Genomic DNA, 22944 nt, shown 5'->3' with positions numbered 1-22944 from the left:
ATCGCTTTGGATTTGCATAAATTTGCCCTGCCTTTGGGTTCCCCCTTGGTCTCCTCCTTGGCATCCTCCCCTCCCCTCCCCCCCTGTACCCTGTACCTTGTCTTTAGTTTTATTTCAACACCTCTCATCCCGGGACAGCCCTTCAGGCTTTGCATTGCAAACAGACGACAGCAACAAAAGGCGATGATGATGACAACGTTTTTGTGTGAGAAACTAAGTGGCGGAGGGGTGGTAAGACGGGGGTGTTCAAGGGGTGTGAGTGTGTAAACTAGGGGAACACATTAACTTTACATCATTTGCTCTTGCAAGTACCTAGTAATAGCAGCCATAAATGCCACAGGACTTGCGGTCACTCAGAGGGCCCCAAAAAGAGAGCTATGAATTTTTTGCTAACCACTTTGAAAAATAAATAAATAAAATAAATAAGAAATGTAATTATACTAGTAAAAAAATTTAAATAATAAAGGAAAAGTAACATTATTATGTTAAAAATAAACTTGGAACTTGAAAAGAAAATATAATAAATTTAATTAATCTATAAAAAAGACCTAAGGATCTCAGATAACCTAAAGAAAAAATAGTTATTCATTTAGAAAAACACAAAATCAACTTCTATTAAAAAAAACAAATAAAATATTTATCCCATCAAAACACATAATTATAATTAATAAACCCCTAAAATGAACCAAGATTCTACTTTGATTTTCCAGGCAAAACCAAAAATTTGAGGTTATACAATTGCCCTGAAAACTCTCTATAATTTACCCCGCCACCTCTGTTTATAAAGATTCTGCCACCCTTCAGCCGGCAGAGGGAAAACCCTACCCCGCAACTACTTCTTCTTCTTGTGGCCATCATAAACATCAATTTCACACAATTATTGTATGCAACAATTCACCGCTGATTGCGAATCATGTGTGCGTGTGTGTGTGTGTCCTCTCTTTCGCACACATCACAATAAAAAATATTAAATACATTGCGGGCTTTAGTCCTTATTTGGCTTGCGGTGCGGCCAGTGTTGATTTGATTGCGTTACAGTTCATTTACCCGGGGACCGTAGACCGAGGACCGAGGACCGAGGACCCAGGCAAGGATACGCGTCGCGAGACCAGGAGACACATGACCGCCCACATCAGGACCTACTACCCCTCCCACCCAGTACTCGCAGCTATTTCCATCCTCCAAAACTCCAAGTCCCCCTTTTCTCTTTCCCCATTTTACCCATTTCTCTAGTCAACCCACACACACACCCCAACAGGACCCTCGGTAGTTGGAGCGTAAGCCATTATGGTCTCATTTTAGAGGAGCATTTTGGTTTCGGGTTTTCGCTGATGCACTGAGAGAGTAAAGTGTAGGGTCTTGTATTTATTTTGGGCAGTTCACTTTTCCTCTTAATTATTTTTCTTTATTTATTTTAAGGAGTTCCTTTCTTTGTTATTCATTTTCTTGTTGTTCATTTTTTTGTATTCATGTTTAAATATTAATTGTTTTGCTACTAATTTTCTAAAATTCATCTATATTCCTTCCATTTTAAAAGTACTAATTTCCCTGTTCTTTTTTGTGTCAATTTCCTTTGATATTCAATTTCTATTATTAATTTTAATAATTTCCCTGTATTCATTTCGTACTATTCATTTTAGTATTCACTTTCCTGTACTCAAAAGTTGGCTTTAACAATAAAAATCGAATTTTAAAACCCATTTCCCATCATATTCCCTTTAATATACAATATAATTAATATTCCCATAAAATACACCAAATTCCCAACCAAGTTCTTTGATATTTCAATCAGTGTAGGAACCTTGGGTTCTAGCAACTGGAAGCTGGGGCATTGGCATTCGAATTGGCAGGGCGCCAGGCCAGCGATTGAGCGAATTTCAATGCAATAAATGTGTGACGCTCAGCTGGAGGTTGGCCACCGCCTCCGCGCACACACACACACACACACACAGACCCTCTATACACCCCTCCAAAGAGGGTGTTGTGAGGGTGGCTGTAATGTAATGTAATGGTAATGACCCCATAAACTGAACAACTTGTTTGTGCCCAGTGCAAAGGGTTGTTGCCATTGTGTCGCCGAATGTTTGCTGCGCGAGGAGAGCACCTCGCCCCCCCTTGGAATGTGTACTGCAATTGTCCTTTGAGCTTTAAACAGTCGTCGTCGTCATGGCTAGCTGGCATATGTCCAAATCGCTGGCGAAATTGATATCGATGGAGGGACTTGGACTTGGAATCGAAAAGGGGTCCTTGGTTTATATTTGCCAAGTCCTTTTGAAGAACCGCTAGCATTCCCAGCCATCGATAATAAAAGGATATGTGGGGAAGATAGCCCAAAATCAAGATAAAACGGAGGCTCAACAAGACAGAGTGGATTGTGAGTTGATTAAAAGTGTTTTAGGGATGTGTTAAATATTTCTTAGGAAATATTTGAAATGAGTTTATATACATTTAAATATATTTTATGATGGGAAATTTAGAACCCTTCTTAGTTTCTTTTTTTTATATTTCTTCTTCTAATATTTCTTGGAAAATATTTGAAATAAGTTTTATATAATTATATTTATTTTAAGGAATTTTATAGGGAAATTATAGAACCCTTCTTTAGTCTCTTTTTCTCTCTCAACTCCTAATTTATTAGCTAATTTTAGATAATTTCCTTTTCTTTTTACGCTCTCTCTCTCTCTTTACCTCTAGATATTTTTAGCTTTCCTTTTTTTTTGTGCTTTTCCTGGCATAGCAATTAATGCAATAATTTTTCACACACTCTCGCACGGATGGAGAGAAGGCCACTTAAGGTTGGCGAGCTGCTAATGAAGCTTATTTACGTTTCTTTCTTTTTCTTTTTCTTTTCCTTTTTTTTTTTTTGGCGTTCTTGCATTTGTATGTGTCTTGTCTGCTTACATACACAGACACACACACCTACAGCTGTGATTAATGTATTGAAGGAAGGAGGAAGGGGAAGGAAAACCCATACCATTTCCCTTTCCCTTTTCCCAGGGAAAAAGTTCTACCAATTCTGGCTGCCGCGTAGGTAATAAGATTGATTTTCACTTTTTCGCTTTTCACACTCAAATAAACACTGAGAAAAAGAAAGCTAACGACTTGCTTAATTTCTGGAAAACTAAATTTGCAAGGAAATGATTAGTTTTTAATGTATTTTTGGAGTAAGAAAATATTATTTATATTATTAAGAATTTTCTTCTAGATTTCCCTTATTAAATATTATTTCTTTCAGTGCTTTTGGGCAATCAGTCACACGTGTGCCACCCCCCCAACTCCGCCACCATCATCACCAGCGACGCACAGAGACTAAAACTTGATTAATTATGGCCATTGATTTGCTTTCCACGGCTTCATCTCTCCTCATCCTGGCTTCCTTTTCATTAATTTCTGCTTCCCCCCAAAAAATATCCCAACCGAAAATACATCGGAAAATCCACCCCTTTGTCCAGTTCTCCCCCTCTGCTGCCTCATCCTCTTCCTCCTCCTCCTCCTGCCAGGCTGTGGAAATTTATTAATTACGTTTTTGGTCTTATCAAATTACGCTCTGCTAATGCACTCAAATTTATACCTTCCGTGCTTTTTTGAGCTTTTGCTTTTACACAATTTATTGGCGGCCATTTTGTTTTGTGTTTCTTCAACTTTACCTGGGGGCAGAATTGGGGTGTGTGTGCTAAAATGTGTGTGTGTGTGTGTACGAGTGGCTCCTAATTTGTCCTCGTTCGAATTGTAACGGAAATTGGTTTCGCTCTTTTCCTTTTCCTCCTACCTACTCTCCTCCCTTTTCACCCCCTCCTATCCGCGCTGGCACCTCCCACTTTTCCTACTCCCACATATACACACTTTTCCCGTCTGTAATGGCCAATTACAACAACAATTGCTTGTTCCTTCGACAGCTTGTGCCATTGTTCAACTTTTGTTGTCACAGTGCAGACTCTTGTAGAGTGAACCACCCTTTTTTCGGGGAAGATTGTTAGCCAAGAAAATGTGGAAAAGGGTTTGGTTCTAGAAAATCTTAAGAATTTAAAAAATCAGGGGAGATATTTAAGAAACTCTATAGAAATTAAAAAAAATATATTTAAGACTTGAAATAATCTAGAAAAATATTTAAGAAATGCTGAAAAATCTAAAAAAAAAATTTTAGACTTGAAAAAATAAAGAGAAATATTTAAGAAAATTTTTAGAAAATTTTTAAAAATATTTCAAATTGAAAAGATTAAGGGAAATATTCAAGAAACTCTCTAGTAAATGTAAAAAATATTAAAGACTTATTTTTTCAATATAAATATTTAAGAAACTCTCTAAAAAATTTTAAAAAAATATTAAGGACTTGAAAAAGTCAAAGGAAATATTTAAGAAACTCTGGAAAATATTGAGAAATATTTAAGACTTGAAAAACTCAGGGGAGATATATTTAAGAAACTCTATAGGAAATTTTAAAAATTATTTAAGATTGATAGAGTCAAAGAAAATCTAAAAAAAAAATATTCAAGGGAAACATTTAAGAGATTCTAGAAAGTCTTGGAAAATATTTCAGACTTGAAAAAATAAAGAGAAATATTTAAGAAAATTTTTAGAAAATTAAAAAAATATATATTTAAAACTTGAAAAAATCATGGAAAATATTTAAGAAACTCTCTAGAGACTCTCCAGCTTAAGATTTTATAAATTAAATATTTGAAACCATAAATTAAATATATTTCATATTTTCACATATTTAGTGATTTCATTATTGATTTTAATGTAATTTAATTTAATATTTTTCCATATTTAATTCCCAAGCTATAAAATTTCTTATATATTATTAATTTATTATTATTAAATTAAAATCCCTTTTTAGTAACATTTCCCTTCAGTTTCCCTGTACCCAACTTTCCCTGTATTTCCGCCTGCCTTGCCTGTTGTTGTCATTATTATTATTGTATTTGCTGTGGTTGTGTTTTGCAATATGTCGAAATTTAACTTCCGGTTTCGTATTTTTCCTCTGCTTTCTTCCTTTTTGCTGCCAGCAGTTAACATTTTCTATTTATTTATTTATTTTCGTATTTTATTTTTGTGCTCCCTTTCTTTGCCGCTTGTTAACACAGCAACAATGCGAAAAGTGAGGGGGAAAAAATAGGGAAGAAATAAGTACGAGTGCGAGTTGAAGAAAATTTGCCAAAAGGAAATGTTCCATTTTCCATGCGATTGTTGTGCCATTGTGTGTGTCACACACACACATAGATATATATACTTTTGTATATATATGTATATATATTTTCTTTTTATGAACACCCAAAAGAAGAAGATGACAAATTTGCTGTATCGGATGACAGTTGTTGTCGGGATACTGGCAAGGCCATATGGTAGGGTTGGGGGATATGCATATATATTTCTTTTATATAAATCTATATATTTTTGTATATAAATTCTTAGAAAGTTCGAATGCCAACAAATTATAGGTAAATTCATTGACATTTTTTAGCTTTCCAAAAGCTGATTTTGTAATATTAATCATTGCCTCTAGTTTTCTTATCAAATTGTGTTTCCAATACTGAACCATCGAGAAAAAATATTTAAATATATTTTATATACCTTAAGGCTTCGTTTTAAACCCTTTTCTAAAATATATAAAACTTTAATTTCGAGATCTAATTTTTCTATAGATTTTCTATAAATATTCTATTAATTTTCTACATACATTTACGTTATTATTTCCCTTTCCAACACTAGCTTAGACAGTAATTTTGCTAAACAACACTGTCTTTGTATTTTTTAAGCTTTAAAATATATTTTTATCAGCCAATTTATATTTAATAATTTTATAAAAGTAAAAATGTAGCTTGCTTCTATTTAATAAAAAATAAAAAAAGAACTCTAACTCATATCATATCATATTCAAAATTTCAAAGTCCTTAAAAATATAAAATAAATAGTAAAAAAAATCTGCACTCACCCTGATCGGCCACATTGATAACTCCATCCTGAGCCACCGCAATGGCGGATATGGCCTGGAAGCGGGCATTCGATGAGAGCAGCGTCTCCGCATTGCTCAGCGTTCCATCGTCGTTCAGCGTGGCCGCTCCACCGCCAATGCCCGATGCCGTTGTCTTGGCGCCCAGCAGCACCGTGGTGGTTGTGGTGGGTCCCGTGGACATTAGACCGCCGCCACCGACAATGCTGGCCAAGGTGCCACCGCCACCGTTGCCCGATCCCGAGTTCGTGCCAGAGCCGGAGGCACCACCGAGGGCAATGCCGCCGGCACAGATGCAGGCGCCGCCATTGGAGCCACTGGAACCACTGCCGGCGGCGCCTGATGCGCCTGCCGACGAAGCGTTGCCATTTCCGTTTCCGCTTCCGTTTCCTCCAGCCGGTGTGGTGGGCGTGGTGCCGCCATTGGGCCGCGTGGGATTAACCGTTGTGGAATAGGCACCACCACTAGCCACGCCCACGCCGGAGGAGGCAGAGCTGCCATTGCTGCCGCCTCCAATGGCACATTCGCAGGTCTGGGAGCTGTAGGAGAGAGGGAAATCAAGGGAAATCAAGGAAAATTAGTGGAAATTGGTGGAAATTTATTAGGATAATTGGTATATTTTTCGAAATATATATAAAATAAATATTTGAAATATTTCAAATAAATTTTTAAAATATTTTATAAATATTTGATATATTTTTTAGATATTTAAAATATTTAAAAAATATTTTTAAGTTTTAAAAAATATTTGTAATATTTTTAGATATACAAACTTTTGTAGGGCAATTTTAGTTTAAGTTTTTAATAAATGTAAATATTTTAAACCATAAAAAAAACTCTTTAAATATTTATAAAATATTTAAAATATTTAAAAAATATTTTATAAAATTTTTCCCTTAAAAGAAACCAGAGGCAAGTCATACTAGATTTATATATTTCTTAGGAAAAACCTTTAACCCAATAGCTTTAGCTGCTTGCCTAGGCCGTTACTGATATCCTTCAAAGGGAGACCCTCCTCTACCCCCACCCTTACCCCTCCCTTATTGCTTCTGCTATCTGTGGCCGCACCCGTGCTCTCCTAGGGCTGTGCTGCCCCTGGGTTTTCTGCTCGGGACGCATATTTATGATGACATTGTTTGTTCGATAAACAGTCTAAAGTAAAGCGAACTCCGGGCGCCGCTTATCGCTGCCACGCCCACGCAACAGACACGGACAACGACACCGACACCGACACCCTTGTTCCACCTTTTCCGCCATTAACTCCTTTTTTAACCCCCTCTCAGCCCCCCGCCGTAACCTCTGACACCCGAGACACTGTGCAAAAAGCGAGATATGGCTCCACAAAAGACGCTGCTAGGGGGAAACGAGTAAAAGAAATAAGGAAGCGGGGGGGAGAAAAAAAAAGAGTGAAAAGTTGATTTATAGTTTCTGTCTGTGGCGCGACGGCCGCTAATTACTTTGCCACGTCTGCCGGCCACGCCCACTTCAACCTTTAACCCCTCCATCTGCGACTTAACCCCATTGAGCTCCTTTGCTGCTGCTGCTGCTGCTGCTGGCCACCTGACGCCAGTCACATGGCCCGACCCTCCTCACTCGCTGGAAATTCTATTTGCTTAAATCAACTGCGTCGACCCCGAAAGTTGCACGAGAGATTCCCCTTTTAGACCCCGGAGTAGAGTGGGTGTTTATAGGGGTTTCCTGGTCATCTCTCGTCGCGTCGCGTCTCGTCTATATTTTTTTTTTCTTTCCGTGTGTTTGTGTTTCTGCTGGCGCCACTCAGCGAACCAAATTAATTGGTTTAGTCCAAAAATTTGCGAGGTACAAGCAGCATCAGCATCAGGAGCAGCCGGGGGGCTCGTAAATGTTCTGGGTAAATGATATTTTTTGTGTGGCTCTTACATGGGGTTTTATATGAGTAAGTACGGTCAGCGAGTCTGGGTTGAATGTGAGTTTAGAAATGGATTTATTTGTCCATGTTTAGCTAGTTAAATTGTTAATACTTTGGGGGTTTTATATATATAACCCCTCTTTAAATGCTTCATTTTGCTGTATGCAACACTAACGAGTTTGGTTTTTGCATTGCCCAACACTGAGACTTTTTGCTACTCGTTGTTTACAGCCTTATTCTTGCTTTTATAATTTATATTTTATAATATATTTAACATTTAAGTTTTCTTTGCTTTCTAGCTGCTTGCATTCTTCTTATTTCTTGCATTTCTTTTATTTCTTGCATTCTTGTAATTTCTGGCATTCTACTCGCTGCTTGCATTCCACTCGTTAGTTGCACTATTCCATGTTTTTAAATATTTTTCGTTAGACTTATTATTTTTTCGTTGTTTAAATTCTTCTCGTTTTTTTACAAGCTTTTTTAGCTTACATAATTCTAGTTTGTTAAATAATTATTCTTCCTAAAATCCTTCTCGTTGTTTATATATTTTTCGCTACTTTTATACTTCTCGTTTACCTACTTTACCTTATTTACAGTCTTTTCTTTACTTAAAATCTTTCTCGTTGGTTTTATAATTCCTTTTCGTTGCTTAAAATTCGTATATTTCTATACTTCCTTCTCTTTCTTCTTGCTCTCAAAACTTCTCGTTGGAAATTAAAGTTTTCTCCCCATTTTGTTTCTGTTTCCGTTTCCCTTTCCTCTTAATGCCCCACTTTAATCAATGCACAAAATGCAAATGGCTTCAGTGCCTCTGGTGGCCAAGCACACGTGGTGTTTGGACATGTGACTATATAAAGATATATAGATGTACCTATGTACAAATGAATATATGTACATATATGTACATAATATGTATATAAACTGGGGGCCATGAAAAATCAGACAATGAAATTCCCCAATGTGAGAATTCCAATTAATTTGCTGGTCACCGTTTTTCGATGCCTTCAAAATGGGTTAATAAAGTCAAATAAAGTTAACATAGCTGCCTCTGCATGGAGCAGGAGGAGGAGCAGGAGGAGGAGCAGGAGGAAGAGGAGGAGAAACACATGGTAAAGGGGGGAGTCAACGAGAGAGGCAAAGGAGATACTCTGGGGGCGCCATTGCCTAGTTGGCCTGACATTTATGGCCGTTTTGGTGCATTGGCAATTTTGTGCTGCTCTTGCTGAATTTTTATTATTTATGTCCCACACTCCACTACACTCCACTACACTCCACTCTCCATATATAGTCCCCATCTCCCCATCTCCCCCTCCCCCCTCCTCCTCCTCCTTCTGTGCGTTTTGTGTTTCCCGTGTGTCGTTTTGGTAGACATTTTGAAAAATTGGCTGATATCGTTCGGCAATATGCAAATAGCCCGGAGCTCACTTAATTGGGTCAAGTATGCGCATAAACAAGTCCGAGTGGAGTCAATCCTGACCGCCTGTCCTCCCCTTTTTACCTCCCCACCGACCCCCTTCTGGTTCCGGTTTTGGCCAGCGGCCTGCTGACCAAATTCCCTGCCATGTTGACCCAGTAGCCAGTCAATATTTGAGGGCATAAAACAACTAAGAATGCAATAGTCTGCGTCGAGCGTCGGGCGTCGGCTATTCCAAACTACACATATGGCAAATTATTTATTTTCTGTGCACTTTGATAAGTCGGCAAAGGACCAAATATCACGCTGGTCTCTATTCTGACACCATGTGGGGATAACAATGTCATAATGACACTGAAAACGGTCGCATTTTATTGATTTATATTCCCAGTCAGGACAAAGAATTATTGGAATACGCGAGGTTTGTACTTTAGCCAGGCGGGATTTATCTCAGAAAATGGCTAACAAATTTTTATAGAATAAATTTACTAGAATATTTCGAGTTTACTTATGTTTTTCTTTGCTTTAAAAGAAGTCTATATACCAAATTTGAAGGTTTTTGCTCTTACAGAACCCGAGATATAACATAGTTCTCTTCTTAACGGACAAGCAGACGAACGGACAACCTCAAGCACATGTTTTCTAACTATAAAAGAAGTCTATATATCAAATTTAAAAGTTTTTCCTTTTACAAAACCCGAGATATAACACAGTTCTCTCCTTAACGGACAAGCAGACGAACGGACAATCTTTTAAACACTTAAAATAATGTTATATAAACAAATGCTTTTACTACTCACCCCGAGCTCTCCTGTTTGCCAGCAAAATATCTCATATTTCCTGCCGTGTCCACCACGCGTATGGAGTTAATTCGCCTGGAATCGCTGTCCGCTATGTAGAGATCCCCGAACGGTGAGAAGGCCATGGCCAGGACGGTGCCAAGTACATTGTCCGTACCGGTCTTATTGACCCTGCCGTCCTGTCCAGCACCGTTGCTGCAGTGCAGCGGTGTGCCGGCCACCACGCGGATCTTCATATCGGAGGTGAGTCGCAGGACCAGTCGGTCGTCGATGAAGTGCAACGATCCATCCAGCGGGCTAAGAGCCAGACCAGTGGGCCACTGTAGCTGCGCCTGGTTGGCCATCAAAGTGCCACTGCATGGCGCCGGGCTCCAATGATTGTGGTGTCCATGATGACCGATTAAGGTGTGTATCACACCCTTGGGATCCACGGCACGGATATTGGTGCCATCGGCAATATACATGGTACGGTCCGCGGCAATGGCCAGTCCCTTGGGATGCGATAGCCGGGCAAGTAGGGCGGGTCCACCATCGCCACAATTGCCCTCGTCACCGGGAATGCAGCGCTGGCCACTGCCCACCACTGGGTCGCTGTTGATGCTCGGATCCTTGACCTTCTCCAGGCGCAACAGTCGCAGGATCTGATGGCGTTCGGGATCGGAGATGTACAGGTGTCCATCGGCCGGGGAGACGGCCAAATAGTATTGATATGACACCTGGGTGGCGCTTAGTTGTAGAATGGTAAACACCTTGCCATCGGGCGTAATCCTTCGCACCAGATTAAAGTCTCCCACATAAAGGCTGCCATCGGGGCCGGTGGCCAGGGCAATGGGTGTCAAGAGCTTGGCATCCTTGGCCACGCCATTGCAGTAATCCGGACAGGTGAGGGGTCTCTGAAGGCCAGTGCCCATTACCACCTTTACTGTACGCGGATATTCCTTCATGTGAAGCGTGCTACCGTCGCCCTTTTGGAGAATGCCCTCATGGAAGTTGTAGTGATGATGGATGTCCAGGCCCCAGCCTCCAATGTCTGAAATGTCCACGTCGTAGCCCTGGAGTTTGGCTGTCTGGGCAATCCAAACCGGCGACTGGCAAGTGCTGTGCTGATAGCCCACCGAGATTCGGGCCACGGTCACGCCGTACACCTTCTGGCGGTAGACATTGCGCTTGTTCCAGGCGAAGGTGTGCACCAGACTGGGATCCGCCTCGTAGGTCTTTACGTGCAGGGCTCCCTCGATTTCCACGCCCACATGGACGTGGGTGAGGGTGGGCGGTATGGTTTCGGCGGTGAGGCGCATACGGACAATGCTTAGGTAGCCGCTGGCTTGAGAGGATTGGTAGGTGAGATGCAGGTCCGAGCCGGGTATCTGGATGGATTCTTGGACGATCTGTGGGAGGGGGAAAGGGATGAAATAAATAAATAAATTAATTAATTTAATTAAATTACTTTTTTTAAAGACATTAATAAAATAATAAAGAATGAAATCTAAGAAAGAGTGAGGTTTAAGTTGGTTTATATATAAATGATGTTTTTCGTTTAAGTATTTGTGAGATATTTTTTATATAAATTATATTTCTTTGGAATATTTCCGAGTTAGTTTTAGTTTTTTTATAAAATTTTGTTTCTTTTATTTTTGTTTTTAATAAATTTTCCACTAAACTCTTCATTATTCCTTTTAATTCCTATAATTCAGCCTTTTTATACCCTTTAATCTCAGCCAAGTCTGCGGCGAGGCAAAACTATTATCCTATACACAAATATAAAGCTGCCTTAGCAGCGATCGAATCTAGAAAACTTGGCTTAAAACAGAAAAAAAAGCTAACACATTGATATTTGATTCCTTGATCAAGTTAATATATTAAATCAAAAAATTATTAACAATATATATAAGGTTATATTTGTGGGTTTTAGTGGTTGGGTTACCAACCTAGGTAACTTTCTTCATTTTGTTTTATTTATTTTTTTGTGACTATACACCTGATTATGCCCTTTCTTGGCTTTAAATTTGTTTATTATTTACAACTTTACTTTCAAGCCTTTCCTTTTTTGCATTTTTCTTTGTGTTGTGTATCCTGTTGTGACCTTTGTAAACTTTGGCCTTTATGTGACTATTCTGCAGGGAAAACTTTAACTCAAAGTGGGGGAAAAGGCTGCCCAGAGCAGGGCCAATGGGAAAAGGGAGAGCAGGAGGAGGAGGAGGAGAAGCAAGTGTCTGGCGGTGACCGCAGCTGGACAGGTTCGAGTGCTGCAATTAAACGCATTACGAATCCGGCCAGCAGAGCTTCGCCAAGAGATTTGCTCTTGCTCTCATTCTCTCTGAGAATTAATGTCCACCTTGGAGTCCTCCTTCTGCTCCTTATTTTTCCCTCCTTCTCTCCCTTCCCACTCCCCCACCCTCAGCTCCTTTGATGCAAAGTTATAATGTCATTAAGGCAAACTTTAAATTAATTAAAACTGCGCTGCGTCCAGCAGCTGCTGCCAGGACTGCTAATTAGGAATGGCATTAGGGGCGAGTCCTGCGCACACACACATACATACACACACACACTTTTCAACTCACCTGAGTCTCTGCAAAGATGACCCTCTTGCCGGGCATGGCCCCCACGCCATTGGGCATCCAAGTGCTGATCAGCTGAGGGCGTAGCTTCTCATGATCATGATCCATGCACACCTTGCTGGCATCATTGGCCTCATCCGCCGTGTGGTAGTGGATCGAATTGAGGAACGTCAGGGCGGGATTCAAGGGAGCCACTCTGTTTTGGGGAGGAAATGAAAGAAATTTCAGGGAAATTAGAAGGGTTCTTAGAAGGTTTTTTTATGATTTAAATAAAGATTTTTGAGTTACAATTTAATAATTTGTAATATAAACTTACTTGATATTCCTGCTGGTGGTCTCATCATCATCGCTCAGCTGCATCTGCACCGGCGGCAGGACAACGATCCTGTTCCAGGGCACAAACACGGTCCTCGTTAGCGGCCTGAAGGGACTGCGTTGGAACTGCAAGGTCACCGCACCGCCGCCATTCACCAAGACATCGAACCTTTAAGGAAAATGGAAAATAAAAATGAGGAAAATTAGTGGGGGGAATGATGGTGGCAAATATGAAACGGAATACGAAATTAGTGCAAAAGTTGCGCGGGGCAAACATGCAAATTAATATTTTAATGAACTTGAAGCGAATTGAATTGGACAACGAGGGGGGGATAACGAGGATACAAGGAAAGAGTCCTGGCACCCCCCCCCCCCCCCTCTGTGAACAACAATCTAATTCCAAGGTGGAGCCCCAGATAATACCTCAATTGTTTGTGGGAAATTGAAAAACTTTAGATGCCGACGACGACGACGACGGCAGAGAGCATAAGTTAAGGCCAAGCCCACTGGACCCCCAGGACCTCCGCCCGGACCTGCGTTACCCCATCCCTGGTCATGCGTTAGCCGCATTAAATATAATGATGGCCGCCGACGACGCCGCTGCCGACGCCACTCTGCCATTATTACAAGAGAAAATTCGCATTGCAGCTACGGGGAAAAGTTGCACAAAACTTGGCTGCCAAGACGAAGGAAGATGTTGGAAAACAAAAGGCCAAAACAAGCCGAGAGCAGGGGGAAAATAGGGGGGGAAAATGCGCTACACAGGCAAAGCCAAGTTGCGTAGGAAGGAAGAAACTCCAAGAAATGGCGAAAAACTTTTGCTTTTGAAATATATTTAATTAATGCGATTTTTAATTGTGTTTTGTGTGCGTGCAACAGAGATAGCTCTCGGGGCTGGAAAATTGTTTTTCCCAGGCTCTCTCGATGCTTTCTGATATTTTCCCTGAATTAAAGGACAAAACATTCAATTGAATTTGCCTCGTAAACAAAGCGACCAAAGCTGCGCGCCCCCATAAACATGTCCATAAACAAGGACATGCATTTCATTAAAAATAAAGTGGTCACAGCCGCAACAACAACAACTACAGCGTGGAGAAAAAACTAGGAAAAATATCTAGAAAAAAAAGGATAAAGAACAAATGCATGGCTATGGGGGGAATTGTGTAAAATTTGTTACAATTTTTGCTAATTTAATTTTACTGTTTTGCCACACAGCCAGCCACACGTCGCCTGTTGTTATTGCTGTGGCCGCCTTTATCGCATGCATACACATCAAGTGCACAGGGTACAATTGTGGTCAAAATAATAGGTATTAATGGAAACTATTTACTTTAAACTTGCTTGAATTTAATTAAATATGAATTTAGTAATTTTTTTTTTAAGTAAATGAGCGTTTTTTGAGAATAAAATTTCATTTCTTCAAATTTGTTTAAATTCTACTTGTTTTTTTACTTAAAATATTTACTTTACATATTTTGTTATTATATATATATTTTTTAATATTTTTTTTATTAAATTAATTCAATTTTTACAAAGCATTTAATTATTATATTTAATTCATTTAATTTTTGCACCTTTTTCTCATTTTTAATTTATTTAAAATATTATTTATACGAATTTTTAGAATTTAATATTTAGAATTTATAATTTTGTTTGAAAAAATCATGTTAAATTCCCCATCTTAATTGCTGTACCTTAATTTATATTGCTCTAATTTTGTTATAAAAAATGTATATTAAAAATTGTATTTTAAAAAAAAATCATATAAAATATCTCTAATAATTGTATTAATTAAAAAAGTTGATAGTTCCTCCCCAAATATTTAATTTTAAAAAATTCATATTCAAAATTCCTAAAATTATAAATTAATCCTGGAAAACTCATCTTAAAAAATTCCCAAAAATAATAAAAAAAAACCCCTCCTACTTCCCCTGTCCCTACTTCCTTAACCTCGCCTGTCCACATCTACCATTCGCTGTGGCATTGCATTCATTCATTTGTAATTGAATTGAATTTTATGAGCATGACCAGAGCGAAAAGCCAGCCGCTGCTGGCGCTCCTCCTGGTGGGTGGTTTTAGGGGGTGGTGGCTTTCCTCCTCCCAACCCCCCTCATAGAGGAGGCAACAACCCGAAAACACAACACATGAAGACATACGTTTCTAAGAGGAGAGGGCGAAGGGGCAGCCAAAGCTCGAATAATACTTATGCTATAAAAAATGCCAACAATAATCCCCTGCAGCACAATATAATGACTTTTATTACCTTTATTACTATGACAACAACAAGCAACAATGCATGTCAGAGGGCGAAAGCGGAGCAGCAGTTGGAAAAAATTAAGCAGGACCAACAAATGGCGCAACAAGAAACGTAAGAAAGAAAAGTAGCTCCAAAAGGAAAATGGAAAATGTGGCTAGCTAGCATGTAAGTATGAGCTGCTGCTGCTGCTGCTGTGCGGGGTAGCTAATAAAAGCATAGAATTGAAATAAACATTATAAATACAAAACCATAAAATCCTGCAACAAGCTTGAGAACCAGCAGAGGCCAAAAGTAAGAGGGTAACGGTAACGGTACACACATGTGGAAAATAACGGGGGGAGGAGGAGGGTGTTGGTGGGGTGCAACAACACACACTGTTGCTCATTGGGCCGCATAATGCGGCATAGTACTACCAGCAGCATCAGCACAAGACATAACGCACATAAAAATAAATCTAATAAATACCTGCAAAATAAACTATGCTACAAGTACACAGGAAAATAAAATTTAAATTAAATTTAATTTAATTTAATGAAAAAATCATTAGATTTTAAGTGGAAGATTTAGCTGATTTTATATAAAAACAATTTTGGATTTTTTAAAGATTAATTAGCCTCCTTAAATATATTTAGAATATTAAAAAAAAATTAATGCCAATAAAATATAATTATTTTTAATAAATAAAAGCACAAAAAAATATAATTAAATTTAATTTATTAAAAAAAAACCTAAGATTTGAAGTGAAATTTCTAAATCATTTTATATTATATAAATTTAAATTGTAAAATTAAAAAAAAATGATAAATTTATAAATTTAAAAGAATAATAAGCCTTCTTATTATTTTTTGTAGAATATTTGGAAAAACTCCTCTTGTTATACAAAAAAAAAAAAATACAAAATTTAAATATTTAAATAAGAGCAAATAAAATTTTAATCTCATAAAAAATCAATCAGATTTTAAATTATATATATTTTTAATTTTATATTAAATTATTAAAATATATTTAAAGAAGTAATTCAAGTCAAATTTTTTTTTTCTAAAATATTAAAAAAAATTCTAAAAAATCTTAAATATCCCTTTAAAAACATAAAAAAAATATATAGCCAACTCCTTAACTTGACGATTTATTTTTAAAAATTCTCAGAAATAAACTCCCGACCCTGTGGCAGTGTAAAAAGCCAAAAGTAATGTGAACATAAACAGGAATTATTGCGAGCCAACACACACACGCAGCCAGCAGTGGCAGGACCAAAAGCAGTCACAGTCGCAGCAATAAGGAGGCCAACAGCAGGAATATAAAAAGTAACAGGGACACACACACACAGAGGACCAACTTTAAAATCCCGTCAAAGAGAGGGACAACAATGGAGGAGCAGCAGCAGCAGCGGCCAAGATAAATAACAACAAAGTTGTCATAATAAGAATGCATAAATAACATAAAGGAAAGCTAGCATTGGCAAGCCAAACTTTGAATACCCTTCTTTGCAGGTTGCAATTTGAAATCTTTCACAATAATTTTTTGTTTATATAAATTATATTTCTGTGAAATCTTTCTGAAGTCGTTTTAGTTTTTCTATAAAATTTTGTTTTTAATAAATTTTCCTACTAAACTCTTCATTATTCCTTTTAATTTCTATAATTCAGCCTTTTCATGCCCTTGAAAGGGTATTATAATTTAAGTTAGAACTTCGGCTTGCGATTGCTTCTACGCGATCGACCGCGATCGCTTTTACGGCTTACCCGCAGTTAAGAACACTCTTTTGCCTTCCATTTTTGCTTCGCAGACTTGGCTGGAATTCATCGCTGATTAACTCCTTCGATTGCAGAGATTTTTGTTGTTTTTGCACGATAATTATCATAGCTTGCACATTTCCAGCGAAGTAAAACTTTTTTGGGTGTCATTCAGATGGATTAAGATGCACAGTTAATTAAGATTAATCGCTGATTACCTCCTTCGATTGCATCAATTTGCACTTTTCCAGTGAAGCGGTACTTTTCCAGCGAAGCGGCACTTTTCCAGCGAAGCGACATTTTTTCCGCAGTCATCCAGCCGGCTGGGGAGGTTCACGTCACGAGTAAACACGAGGGGAAGCGCGCACTGACTGAAGCTGCAGCGGCTAAGCGGCCTCTATTATAGGTAGCCAGAGGGAGAGCGCTTGATCGAGAGAGAGAGAGCGAGCTTGATCGAGAGAACCGCACTAGCGTGTGGAAGCTGAGCTGAGAGCGGAGCTGATAAGCTCTGCTTAGCTCTCAGTGTGCGCGCTCTCTTTGAAGCAGTGTGTGTATGTGCGTGGGCGTTCGCTTCTCTAAAATTATCAGAGGGACTAACACACACACACACACACTGCTTGTATGAGAGCACACACACTGAGAGCTAATCTGAGCTTATCATCTCCGCTCTCAGCTCGGCTCTCAGCTACGCTCTCAGCTCCGCTTTCAGACGCTGACGTGTGTTTTCTTTCTGTCTCTCCCATCTGGATGACTGGGGAAAAGTGCCAATTCGATGGAATTATGCTAATTATAATAATAATCGAGCAAAATCACCAAAAATCTCTGAAATCGAAGGAGTTAATCAGCGATTAATCTCAGCCAAGTCTGCGGCGAGGCAATGACAGCTAACCAAGTGTCCTCTAACTGAAGATAAGTCCAAGCCAAAACTATTGGTGGCTTTCGAAAATAACTCCTTCCCTAAATTAGAATATTCTTTATAAAACTAAAATATCCTGTAAGCGTCTAAAGAGCAAAGGATCTCTCTCCACAGCTCAATAAATTCTTTAAAAGTATTATTATTTTTGAGGTATTTAAATTCTAAAATTTCAGCTTCAAATTCGAGCAGCTCCGGCCATTGGCCTAATGAGAAATTAGGGCCGCATTGAGGTAAAAATGTAATGCAGTGTCCTGAAACTAGCTTTTATCTCTGGCCCAGAAACACACACACAAACACACATATATATAGTACCTGGATATTTGCAAAATTGAAATAAACAAAGGCAGTGTGTGTGCAAACACAAATAATCATCAGACAGTTGGAGTTTTGTCTGTCTGCTGCACAGATTTTGTTTATATTCCCGAGCTCTTGGCCATAATAAAATCAGGCAGAGAGACTCGGGTGCGAAATGTTTATTTAAATTGGCCAACACACACACACACAACATACACACATACTGATAGGAAAAAGGAAAATGGCAAAACAACAAGGACAGCAAACAATGTTGCTGATGGCAGCAAACGGAAATCCTTTTTACAAAAAGCAAAAAAACAACTGGAAAAATATTTATATTAGATATATTGGATTGCTGGGCTGGGCTGGCCAACTCTTCTATGTTTCTTCGTCCTGTTTTCTATTCCTGCTCTCTCTCTCTCTCTCTTCACATCCTTTTACAGTTGAGAAAATATTTCGTCCATGCATCTTTGATGGGCTCAATTAGAGCAAATGCTGGAAAACTTTGCAGCTCTCGGTTGCTTTTGTGCTTAAAAAGCAATTCGAATAGAATGTCAAATAATTGAAACTAATGTCCTCAGAGACACCACCACCACCACCACTACTACTATTACTACAGCTTCTGCGGTGGCTTTTGGCCAATTGTCCTAGTGCTAAGGATTCCAGGATGCTGCAGGATGCCCCTGCTGCTCTCCTCTCATTATGCTAACCACTTGTGTAAACTTGAGACAAACATCAAAGCGAAAGATTTAATTAAAAATTTTGATAACTTCCTTGGCGATCCACCTTTTATTTTCTTTTATTTCTTATATATTTTGTCTGTCTTCTGCCTTGTTTTGTTTCTACTTTCATTATTTTGTTTTTTTCTTGGCCATCGGCGGATTCCATCAGCAGAATTTAATCAAGGGAAAAAGTTCAAGTACCCCGCGCCCAGGAGCAGCCCATCCATACGGAAGTAATTTGCCTTTACCGAATATTGCGTGTGCATGCACGTGTACAGTGAAGCCTCGAAGGAGCCAACTAATTTAGGGGATTACAGGATAAAAGTAAATAGTAATTTTAAAAATTTTTAAAAGGACTTAAAGGCAGCTAATTACATTTTTTTTATTAAAAAATAATTATTTGATATAAAAAAAATTAAATTAGTTGCCTTTAATTACGTTATTATGCTTTGAAATGAACTGTACTTGTTATTTTTAATATTTTTAAAAAATTTTAAATCACTTTAAACACATTAAAATGCTTTGAAATGACTGTACTTATTATTTTGAATATTAAAAAAAAAATTTTAAATATCATTAACTACATTATACTGCTTTGAAATGACTGTACTTATTATTTTTAATATTTTAAAAATCCCTTTAATTACCTAACTACGCTTTGAAATGACTGTACTTATTATCCCCTGAATTAATGGGCTCTCTCGCTTGATATTTTAATGAAAAAACTGAATTTCTAAAATATATATTATAATATATAAATTAAATCAGTACTCACCAGCCTCCCTGACGTGTCAGAGTGAAGCCAAATCGGGAATCACGATCCACGGAAACGCGTATGCCCACAATGCCCAGTCCTTGGGGCGTGATCACTTGTCCTCGCATCACCGAAACACGACTGCAGGGTTGTCCAAGTCACATTCCACAGGGTTGTCAAGTTTGAGTGGGGATTTTATTTGATTTATTTTTGTTTGGAGTGAGTTTTTTTTTGGGTTTGCAAAAGATAAAAATTCAAGAGTTAGTTACAAGGCAATATTTGTGATTCAAGTTTTTTATTTTTTTCTTTCTTTGTTTTCTCTTTTTTTTTTGTCTTTGTTTTTCTGTTTTTCTTTATTTGTTGGTTTCTAATTTAGTTTTGTGGTGGAAAATCATACATTCTGATAAAAGGTGAAGAAGAAAACATTGAGCATTGGTTTTGTTGTATGTATTTTGATGGAGAGAATGGGGGGAAAAAACTGAAAAGCGAGACTCGATATTGTTTTCTCAGCACTTGGCTCTAAGGACACAAAAACCGAAAAGAAGTTATGCAATAATTTCAAGAAATATGAAATATTTATATAAGTAAAGTTTATATTTTTATATATATATATATATAAATGTGGTTCTATATAGCTATGTTTCGTTTGTATTCGAATGCATATGTTTTGGGGGGGTATATATATAGTATGGGGAAAAGAGAGCATGAGATGGGGATGAGAGTTGTCAGAGTTTGCTACTTTGTATCTGTATCTGTATCCGTATCTGTATCGGTATCTGTATCTGCAGCTGCAACTGCTGCGTATCTCTGTATCTTCAAGTGCGAGTTCCTAGGGGAATTCGAAAGAGTGTTTGCCCGGCTTTGGGTAATTCAATTATTGCAACTCGCCAGTGTCTGTATCTCAGAGTGAGTGTGTGGATGAGTGTGTGTCCAACAATGAGCTACGGATAAAAAAAAAGGGGGGAAAGCTGGCGGGAAGAGCAGGAACAGGACATCCTCTTCGTCCTTTTCCGCCGGAGGGCAGGGTGCAAGTGCAAGTGGCACGCAGCAGCTCGGAGGGAAAGGGGGTCTTGGAATGCCAATATGTATGTATATATATATATTTATCGAATCCTCTTCGAACATTTCTCAGCGAGTTCATTCAGAATTTCAAGTTGGTTTTCGGAATTAAATGGAAGCTGCGAGACCAAAAGGGGGAATTCTGGTACGGGGAAAATGCTGGGGAAGCTGGGGGAGTGAAGTGCACAGACATCGATTGATGGGTTATCGATTGGTGGGTGTATGTTATCGAAGGCTAAATCGGTTTCAGAATGGCATTAAAACTATTACAGAAACTTGTATTAAAATCGATAAGTAAATATCAATATATCGATAATATATCAATAATATCGATAAATATCAAAATAAATGCAATTTTTATTGATAATGAATTATGTTCCACTCAAAACCCTTCCTTTTTTAGTCACTTTAAATCAATGATCTATGGCCTATCGATAACTTCACCCACTCACCCACACTTTCACCAATCGATATGTAAACATAGTCAAAATGCATGCAATAGTTAACATTAATTTATTAAGGAAAAAAACTATGTAGTTGAAAAATTCAAATCGATATATTTGGCACATATATCGATTGCTGCTGCGATTTCCTGCGATTTATATTCGATAGATGCGGCTAACGGTAACAACAAGGCCAAAAGATCAACTGAAAAGCCAAAATGAGAAAGTAAAACCAAAAAACACAACACAAAACGAAGACAAGTAGAAGCGAAGAGTAAAACAAGTTAGAAGCTGTGGAAATAAAAAAAACGGCATTCATTGAACCGATAACCAAATCGATTGTCGGTCGCTGGAAATGCGATACTTTCCACGAATCGAGATGCAAAGTGAAGGAGGCAGTTGCCCTTGCAGTGTCCTCTGGCAAACGTTTAACCCCCGGACGGCACTTCACTATCATCATCTATCTGTCTATCGATGGGGAGCAGCTGCGCGCGACCCAAAATCATTTTCATTTTCATTTCCATTTACATTTCCATTTAATGAGCGCACATTTCTGGTGAAAGAAACTATGGTAACCAACCGCCCGCCTTTTTCTTTGTCACTTTCCCAAAAAGAAAAATATGGAAAAAAAATGAGGAAAAACCAGCAACAATGGACCGATATCCGATTTCAAGTTTGCCAATTTATTATGACAAAAGTCGAGGACGAAATATGCTTCATATTTCCAATAAATGGGAAAAACATCGAGGGGGTTGGCATTGTCCCGCATATATTTTATATATATTTTATTTTTCTGGCTGAAACTCCCTCTCCTCCCTCTTGAAACAAAATGCCGCAGCGTCTTCCCTTCCCCCCATTTTCAAAGCAGGAGGCGGCGGCGGTGGCGAGAGCGTAGAAAAGTTGCCAAGGATATCGGAAACGAGCGCAATTGTTTGCACTAATTACTGCAGGAGCTTCGGCCAGGAATCGGGCAGAGAGGGAGTGTGTCCCCCTCAGGTGCTCTCCCTCCCCCCCCTTTTTTCCACCGCGAGTCCACCCAAGAGAGGACTCTGCTGCAGGTTGGCCTCTTTTAACTTTTGTGCCAGCGCAAGTTCTCGAAAACATTTTCAAGTTTTCAAGTGTTGCAATTTCTGAAAAACCCCCTACGCCTGCCTCCTGCTGCTGCTGCTGCTTTTTTTATAGCTTTTCCGCCCACTCATCTTTTTCCCTGCTTCCCAAACAGACACATAAACACATAATGTACAGTATTTGGGTCAGAGTTTTATGTGCCCAGTTGCATTTTTATTAGGAGTGAAGCCATGGGGGAGGAGGAGGATAGGGAGGTAAACCCCATTGGAATTCTTGGAGAGCACAAGCCAGCTTCTTCAGTGACTTCTAATTGCAATTGACCAAAGTCCGAGGCCGAGTCATGGCATTTTCCTTACGTTTCTGTATGTTTCTCTAGGTTTTTCTACTTTTCTTTCAATTTTTTTTTGCTTTTTTTTTCGAGTGCAGGCACTCCTTTTGCTTATTTCCCGCACATGGTCTCGGGTTTTCCTGCCTCAATTTTGATGCAATGAAGCAAAATGTTATTTGAAATCCAACCGAAAAGCAAATTGCAAGGATATAAGTACAGTGAGGTTTCGGTGGAGTGAACAAGCTTATTTTTTAAAGTTTTTGGGTATAAGAAATATTATTAAAAATATTATTATTATTTTTTGTATTAGCAAAAAATTGTGGAAATATATTATGGAATATTTATTTTCCATTTTAAAATATATTTTCAGCTGCTTAGCTTTACAAATATTATTAAAAATATTATTATTATTATTTTTAAAATAGAAGAAAATGGTGGAACA

The 22944-nt window shown here is 38.4% G+C and overlaps 1 protein-coding gene across 7 annotated transcripts in view; it reads right to left on the bottom strand.

Moving 5' to 3' along the window:
• Ten-a (tenascin accessory) overlaps positions 1-22944 on the bottom strand; it is a 176664-nt gene that overhangs the window by 8717 nt on the left and 145003 nt on the right. For 5 of the 7 annotated variants that reach the window (XR_011445486.1, XM_070287770.1, XM_070287771.1 and 2 more), the window contains 5 exons: positions 19626-19745; positions 12930-13097; positions 12617-12809; positions 10056-11443; positions 5936-6492 (listed from right to left, as the gene is read on the bottom strand). Coding sequence is in view for 6 of the 7 variants with exons in the window: in XM_070287770.1 (XP_070143871.1) it covers positions 5936-6492; positions 10056-11443; positions 12617-12809; positions 12930-13097; positions 19626-19745 (2426 nt within the window). In the remaining variant the exon portion in view is untranslated. Of the gene's footprint in view, positions 1-5935; positions 6493-10055; positions 11444-12616; positions 12810-12929; positions 13098-16927; positions 17074-17136; positions 17277-19625; positions 19746-22944 lie in introns of those variants that run through there. The other 2 variants (XM_017168683.3, XM_070287773.1) reach the window with 2 other exon arrangements.

Source organism: Drosophila kikkawai, chromosome X, assembly GCF_030179895.1.
Source record: "Drosophila kikkawai strain 14028-0561.14 chromosome X, DkikHiC1v2, whole genome shotgun sequence".
NCBI lineage: Eukaryota > Metazoa > Arthropoda > Insecta > Diptera > Drosophilidae > Drosophila > Drosophila kikkawai.
Note: the sequence above shows the minus strand (reverse complement) of the source record. Positions and strands in the feature narration are given on the sequence as shown.